General features: G+C 41.6%; 1 protein-coding gene and 1 long non-coding RNA gene across 2 annotated transcripts; both read right to left on the bottom strand.

Annotated features, from left to right (window-relative positions):
* Nucleotides 1–374: 374 nt before the first annotated feature.
* Nucleotides 375–2,434, bottom strand: LOC310788735 (dispanin subfamily A member 2b-like). The gene is made up of 2 exons (XM_083650289.1): nt 2,315–2,434; nt 375–617 (listed from the first exon to the last, which is right to left on the bottom strand). Exons 1-2 carry the CDS (start codon nt 2,420–2,422, stop codon nt 453–455), a joined length of 273 nt encoding a protein of 90 aa, XP_083506415.1. The 5' UTR covers nt 2,423–2,434; the 3' UTR covers nt 375–452.
* A 1,916-nt stretch (nt 2,435–4,350) lies between these two features.
* Nucleotides 4,351–6,908, bottom strand: LOC310787234. The gene is made up of 3 exons (XR_014553255.1): nt 6,798–6,908; nt 5,647–5,730; nt 4,351–5,321 (listed from the first exon to the last, which is right to left on the bottom strand). It is a non-coding gene; the product is annotated as an uncharacterized lncRNA (long non-coding RNA).
* Between the last annotated feature and the right edge of the window lie 1,624 nt (nt 6,909–8,532).

Raw genomic sequence — 8,532 nt, 5'->3', positions numbered from 1 at the left:
CCTTTTGATAGAATGCAATTTCCGCATTGGCTTCATAAATTCAACCCAAGATATGGCCACTGGTACACACACACACACACACGGTTTGGAGGCGCCATGAAATTTGTCATCCGCGTTTGACCCATCTTGGCTCGTCCTCCTCCATGGTCAGGCCAGGACAGATGGGCAGCTGCAGTGGAGCGCCCCGGGTCACCGGCACTGGTCAGACGACCGTCTTCTGCATGTTTTTTAGTGGAGGGGTTATGATTGGAGGAACCCCAGGGAGCACGGGGAGAACATGCAAACTCCACACAGAAAGGCCCTTTCGACGAGATAGCCCACCTGGGCCTTGGGCACTGAGGACATGGGGGGGGGGGGACCTCAGCGTCCCAGGCGGGAATCGAGCCCAAGACCTTCGAGCTGTGAGGCGACAGCGCTACCACTGCGCCACCGTGCCCCCCACATGTAGTGGACTACTCGCCAAAACTGTTGATGTAGTCGAGGATGTAATCATAAAAGAGGATGAAAAAAGCGAGCATGCTGACCACCAGGGTCACGGCTAACATGTTGAAGCAGAAGGCAGTCCAGCCGTGATGTCTGGCACCCTCCAGGTCTCCTACCAACTTCCTGTCTCTGGCCTGCAACACAACAACATACCATAAGGTGGAGTCCAAGGACCAGGGGCCAGTTGCACAAAGCACCTTAAGTTAAGATTTTCCTTAGAGTCTGAGTTAAGGTGTCCATAAAATAAGATCGGTTGCACAAAACACCCTTAAATCTTCTCCTTTAAATTTAAACATTTTAAGGAAACATAAGCACAATATTTAAGTGTGTTTTGTGCAACCGAATTTATTTTATGGACACCTTAACTCGGACTTTAAGGAAAATCTTAATTTAAGGTGTGCAACTGGCCCCAGGATTATAATCCTAACGGCCAAAGTGTTGGGCTATTAGACCCTTTTCACAGCAACCGTTTTAAGGTGGTAAAGCAGGAAGTAAAGCAAGTGTAAGTAACCAATAGCATTAATGAGGGCCCCCTGGCCCCTGGCACTGGAACACCTGAATGGAATGGAACCATCATTCATGGTATTGGTTACACCTGCTTTACTTCCTGCTATACCACCTCACAACGGTTGCTGTGAAAAGGGTCTTCTATTGGTCACTCACTCTCAACGACACACACGTCTGCAACTGCAACACACACACACACACACACGCACGCACGCACGCACGCACACACACACGCACACGCACACACACACACACACACACACACAGATTGAGTATTTTGTGAGATGTTAATTTTCAGATACTTTTCAGAGGGAAATGTAGAAATGTTTTTACTCCACTATATTTATCTGATGGCTGTACTTCGCAAACTAAAGTTGTATTATGCAAAGCAAATAATAAGCTTATAAAATATGTTGCATTTTGGAGTTGAAGTAAAAGAAGTAAAACCTCATTCTTTCAGTGTAAAAGTGTTAACCAGTGTTGGGCAAGTTATTTTCAATATAATATAGTACATATTACTAGTTACTTTCATTTCAAAGTAATAAGTTACTTTACAATATTACTGTCTGTGTAGAGTAACTTGTTACTTATTACACTACTTTTGCATTACTTTCCCCAAAATGACAGCAGGAGCAGAATGACATTGCCGCCCCGGCCGGAACATCCTGACAAATAATTTAAACTGTCTTGAAGTCAGTTTAAACTGTCAAAAATTCTAAATGTTATCCTTCCTCTGTTATTGTCATCTATAGTGGCTATTTGCATAAAAACACACAATAAAGATTGTATCTTTATTCAAATATATGCTTTGATAAAAACAAAAGTAACTCAAGAAAATTTGGAACTTGGGTTACTTGACAAAGTAACTTGTATAATATTACAGTACTGAAATCCTATTGGTAATAAGTTATGAGTTACTGCTAAAAGTAATATATTACATGTAATATGTTACTTTTTTAATTAGTTACCCCCAACACTGGTGTTAACCTGTAATGTATTTTAATGTTGTAGGTCCAACTGCTCCATATAGCTTACTCTTGGAAGTTTAAAGAGGAACCGAACCAAACCCAAATCTTTGGTGAAGCCTGACACCTAATGGTGAAAAGTAGGGAAATGCGGAAACATTTGCATTTTATTAATTTTTCCAGCTGATTTTACTTCAGTAAAGGATTTGAATGTGTTTTACACCACTGGGAGTCAGTCAGCCAGTCAGTCAGTCAATCATAGAGAAAAATACTATTATTGACGGGCCCCCCTCGGTGGCCTGACAAAAATAAATACACGTTTTCTGTCCTTATTTTATTCAAACTGATAAACAACTTACCTTGATTGAGTATATGAACGCCGCCAGCCCGAGGCAAAATGGGTTTCCGTACAGAAGGGAACAGAGGGACCAGGCCACGTAGTCCCGGGGCAGAGGGGTACTGACCATCCTCACGGTGGTGTGAGGGACCCCCGCAGGACCGGCCAGCTCAGCCAGGAGGCCATCGCTCTTACTGTCTTTGACTGGAACGTACACTGACGGCTGAAGTGCTGTAAGCTTCATCTCGGCTTCAGGTACCAGGAGTAAGGCGGAAAACGATCTTCAACCACGTATCGACTGTGGCGCTTAGTTTGGGCGAGGCAGATAAGTAGAGACATTTGGGAGGCGTGGCAATAATAACTTCCAGTAAAATGCGCATGTCATGTGTCTGTTACCCTTTTAGAGTTTCTTGGTATAATCAGTGATCTGTAAAATTGCGTAATGAATCAGGAAATGACCTGTGACTAAGCCCCACAGATTTGATCTTTTTTGTGTTAGAGGTGGAATTTCCTGTGAAGATGCTCAAGACTTATCTACACGTGACAATTTCCCCCTCCACATAGTTATTATCATGCCTTAATTGGTAGACAAATTCAGTTTTCTAAAAAGATAATGCAAAAAAAGGAAGGGGGGGGGGGGGGGGGGGGGGGCAAAAAAAATCACAAAAACCTCCATCCACAATCCATTCATTTGATGTAAATGTAAGAAAAACGTGTGCCATGGCCTCATACTTAGTTTTTAATGGATTTGTGCTTAGATCAGATAGTACTTTAACTGATGTAAAGGAAATTATAAAATCCCACTGTGGACATTAATGGCTTAATACCATTGCATTAAGGAGTAGTATTTTGCTCATTGAGCAGAACTATTTTCCATTTCAGAATGCCATACTTTTCCAGACTCACTCTGAGCTTCTTCTTCTTCTTAAAAAAGCAGACAGTGAAAATAAAACGACTAGGCTACACATCAAAATTAAAATAAATGAATGAATCCCAAATTCCCTAGAGCATCATCCATCCGCTACCTGCATCATGTTCATGAACAGTGTCTGAGCTGCCTTTTGCTGTCTTGTTCTTATTATGCACAGCCAACTATTTTGTAAGGTGTTGTTTTTCCTGACACAGCACTATTGTTCTGTGTTGGTGTTAAATCATCACTTCTTCCACCTCCGTAACAGCTTGAATGGCTCAACACTAGAGAATGAACAACATTTACATTTTCAAAATCGATTTTAATCCTTGCCATTCCAAAAATATTTCTAAAAAACATTTAACAAAGTTTTACCATGAAATTGGCGTTTCCTTTTTGGAGCTGACCATCAGTTTATCATCACATTTATTTCCTTTCTGATACTCCTCACTAACATCTGAAACAAATATAAATATAGCCGCAAGCAGCGATTGAGGGTTCCAAGCACAATTTGATAAGACAGACAAAACATTACAGAAGGTATAAACACACGGAGATCACGTGACCGGCAACCGCGATGGCCGCAGACAGCTAGAGCTCCTCATAAACCTCCATATTTTATCACTAAGTCAGGTTTATTTAACCACTAAATAGGTGGAATGGCTACTCTAGATTGATTGCACGACTCCGCCCCACCCTCTCCTCCTCAGCCGCAGAAACACTCATCCATGCCTTCATCACATCAATTTATTTAGTCTAAATTCAGAATTTTATTATTTAGAAAAATGAATAGTCAGATAGTCACAATAGACAATTAGTCTGGAAACAAATATTTGTACATACTCTTTTCCTTTATCCATAGTTTTCCAGACCGGGAAAATACTAAAATCAAATTCCATACTTGCGTTGGAACCCTGTTACCACCGATTTACATATTTGACTTAAATGTAATAACACTGATCATTTGTGATGTACGTACACAACAGCTCTCTACAGTGTATCAATCACTGCTCAAGTTCGTTTCAAGGTCATTTTGTCTGTCCTAACCCTAACCCTAACCCTAAACCCTAACTAGAACAATTCAGACCGGATTACTCTGGTTAAAAAAGGTTAGAGTCAATCTGCATTTCAGTGTGTTGGCAAAAAGGCACTGCAGACAGAGTGTTTTTAGTTGAGGGAAATAACTTTGAATCTTTCCTCTATGACTGTATTGCTGCATGTCTGATGAGACACGCACAGAGCAGCACAGGGATAACAACTGATATGGTACAACTGATAAAGTTTCTCCTTTCATACCCATTTAGCAAGATAAAATAGTACGATTAATTGCAATCTCTGGTAAGTTTATTCAAACTCTCAGTGGTTCAGCCCAGCATTAGCAAAGCTAGTCAAAACTGATCATTGTCCATATTAACAAACACTGTAAATATTGGATTTAACATTCCCATAAAGTTTAAGGCATATTAAAGAGGCAAGCACCCTCAGAAGACGGATGGAATAAGTTGAATCATCATAAAGTACGCACGCATGCACGCACGCACACACACACACACACACACACACACACACACACACACACACACACACACACACGGAATTATTGGAAATAATCAGTATTTACAATCAGCTGGGGTTGCGCTCAAACACACTTAAAACACTGGATTAAAAATGCAGCATGCCCACTCTCACTCGGCCATCGAATCAAAGACTTTTAAATGACTTTCAAGGTCTTGTTTGAAAAGGTTCAGTAACTTGCCATATATTTTAAAGGTGAAATTCAAGGACTAAGATCGACATGTTTTTGCCATTAGTGAATTAGACATCATTGATGTCATCATCGTAAAGCCTTTTTTTTTTTTTACTCATGGGCTTGTCAATTCAACACCAATATTCATCACTGAATTTGGAAGAAAACCCTGTCTGGACAGATTGAATGGAAAATGATCTAGTTCTAACCCTGACACTAAAGGATGGTTAGTAATACAATCGTAAGTGCAATCTTGTTTCTGGTAGTAGCAGTTGGTAATTAAGTGCAAGGCTTGCAGGTAGATGGGGTGTGGCCCCCTGGTGGAGCTTCAAGGCATCACATCTTGGAGACATACACATGCACAGTTGTGTTCTGAGAAAGAGGAGAGAGAGCAAGTTAAGTTACAGTATATTCACTGTTACAGTATTTTCACTTTGTTACAGTATATTTCCCCCCTACATGGACTGCCTGAACTCTTTACATACATTGACCCCATATTTTGGATTAAAAGGTATATTTTGAAGTTATAGATGGTTTACGTTTGAGAATACTGGGCAAACGTCAAACAGCTGCAAATACGTTTAACATGTTAAAAACTTGTTGGGGCCTTTAAAAAAAAACGTGAAACTTGTTCTTGCTCAGAATCAAAAGCTGGTAGTTGAACAGTGATCACTAACAAGAGAGAACGTGGGCTTACCTCCTTGGCCTCGGCGTTGTGCTTGTCGAGAAGGGCCTGGACCCCGTTTCCATAGTCTGAATGAACAGCCATCAGGTTCTGGACCTGCAGGAGGAACGAGATCACGAGAATCAATCAAGCTCCAGTTCTGAAAATTGAGGCCAATGCGGAAGTACCAAAAACTGTAGTTACTCAAATGGCCACTTGGGGCTGGCTCCAAAAGGGAGTAATTTCCCATTCTCCCCCATGTTAAAATGCCTGACTTTACAGCAGAAATAAACATGTTTACAGCTTGGTACGAAAAACAACTCTAGGCTACGGGGAGTGAATTTTTATATAACTCACCCGAGTAAAACAAGACGATAAAAAAAAAAATTCGGGAGTGAATGCCACGCAGCTCGCTGATCATAATAGCGGGGGGCGCTGCGGCTCTGGGAAATCCCCTCTCGTCCAAATATGGTCACTTCTGCCTCCAGAAAAACCAAGATGGCGACGGCCAAATGGCCGTACTCAAGGTTTCAAAACGACTATTTGTGACGTCTACGGGTGATGTCCCACACGCTACGTCCATCTTTTACAGCCTATTACAGATGACATTCTAGGGGTAAGAACGAAACTGATTTCTGGGAGGACAGGAAATATTGAGAGGATGTGAAAACGTTGTTTGAGCCAAATGGTGTAACTGAACACCCAATGGCAAAAGTGAGAAAAACACAGATGTTGTGAAACACTGATGAACAGCCTCGTGTCACGAGTATAGTGAGAAATCCAGAAACTGAAAGCATTATTTGACGAGAATTTGCCCGATTGTGGCCAAGATTCCGTCTTTGTAGCTTGTTAACGAAGTTCCTTAAAAAGCATCTGCGCGTTAAAGCACAAAATGTTCCTTTTGAGTGAAACTATTGCAACATGTCTGATAGAAGGACAGAGCTTCCACATTTGGTGGAATGTGAGGAATGCATGAGTCAAGAGATAGAAATGAATGTCCACATGCAAGTTAATAAACTAATTATTTTATCAGTTTGGGGAAATGTCTTTTGTGGTAGTTCTGTAGGATATTGCAGTGGACAAACACATACATCTGGATTCCAGTCTAGCAGATTTCAAGATTTGTCACATAAAAGGTTGGATATATTGTGGAGTTCTCACCGAGCGGACACTGAAGGACTCACCATGCGTTTCTGGATGAAGAGCTGTGCTCCCTTCAGGGCCCCCGCCATGTTTTGGCAAAGTCTCTGCCGCTCCCCTTCATTCAGCACCTCAGTGAAGAAGGTACGCACCTGTAATGCAGCATTTTGGAAAAGTCAAGTCACTGATCACAGTTCAAACTAATCAAAACATTCATTGAAGTGCATTTGACAAAGAAGTGTCACCACCATTAAAATGACCTTATAAACTTCCTGTATTATGGTCATTTTGTGCTACCGTACGGGGCAACAAAAATCTTTCTTATTACCCCTTTAGACATGTTGAGGTTTGATTCATTCTATATCACGACGAGATATTATGAGGATATGAACCGCTACGTTGCAGAAAATACGTTATTTACAGTGCGTAGTACGTATGCCCGGTTTTCGCCTGTTTTGGCCAGTTCGGACTCTACTCGGACCTGAATATCTTCTATGGCGATCAGAATGAAACCAAAGTTCTCTGGGTGAGTAAAACATAATATTTTTTAGCTGGAAATAAGGTCCGGGGTGTAAAAAAACAGAATTCTCCTTTAAGACACAGCATGAAGTATACATTTCAATAAAGAGTGAATTTAGATGGAAAATAAACATCAATACGGGGACACCTCGGCATTCCGAAATGTCGGCACTCCGAAATACCGGCATTCCGACAAAATTGAGATCTGTCTCGCCACTGCGAAAGAACCCTCCCCCAGACCCTAACCCTAAACCTAACCTCTCCCACCCCCCACGCCTAAGCCTAACCTCCCCCAGAACCAAACCTCTCGGCGAAACATTTTTTGGAGATAAAAAGGGCCGCCTCTCCGAAAGCATAGAAGTCAATGATCGGAATGCCGACACTTCGGAATGGCGAGCTGACCCCCATCAATACTATCAGAATGTCGTATCATATCCAAGAGGACTAGTAAAGTGAAGAGAACACAGTGGAGAAAAACATATCACAGAAGTACTTCTCTACTTCTCTACTACTCTTTATTGAAATGTACTATATACTTAATGCTGTGTCTTAAAACCTCCTAGCCACTAGGCGGAGTCGAGTGCAGCCATATATGTACCTAAATAAACACTTCATGGTAGGCTATGTATGTGTTTCACATGACCTGACAAAGATCCAACTTGGATCGAAACGTTGTCTAACGTCGAATACATTTTGTTTTGGGAGCAGAAGAAACCTTGAACTTGGACTCCACAAAGTGAGGCTGGATCTCAGGGGCGCTGAAGCTGTTAGGATAGTAGTTTGGAGCGCCACCTAGAGGCCAGATAGAACAGACGCTGGTAAGCCAGGAAGGCTTCTGCTATGTTAATAGACAAGAGTAAAGATTGAGGGTAGATTTGACCAATGACTGAAAACAACACGACGCCAGACTCACATCAACCATCACACCTCAGTATGGTTTGAAAATGGCATGCTAAAAAAATGCCATATACGCACATTATATTTTTTGAAAAATATAACATGCTATTGTGTATTGAAGACTATCTATACAGTATATCTATATCTTCTATATAAAAGGGAGCATGTGGGCAATGTTTCTCTGTTTCAATTTTTGTCCCACTAATGATGTCATAAGAGGCAACTGATGATGTCGTCAGTGATGTCATACCATGATGTCATCAGTGATGTGGGCAATGTCTGAAGGTCTCATTATGCTTTCCACATCAGCGAGGAACGCGAGTGTCCGCACGGAAAAGTGACGTCAAATCAGCAGACACGCCC

Source organism: Poromitra crassiceps, assembly GCF_964638095.1.
Source record: "Poromitra crassiceps genome assembly, chromosome: 13".
In the NCBI taxonomy this organism is placed as follows: Eukaryota; Metazoa; Chordata; class Actinopteri; order Beryciformes; family Melamphaidae; genus Poromitra; species Poromitra crassiceps.
This window is presented reverse-complemented; position numbering and strand designations above follow the sequence as displayed.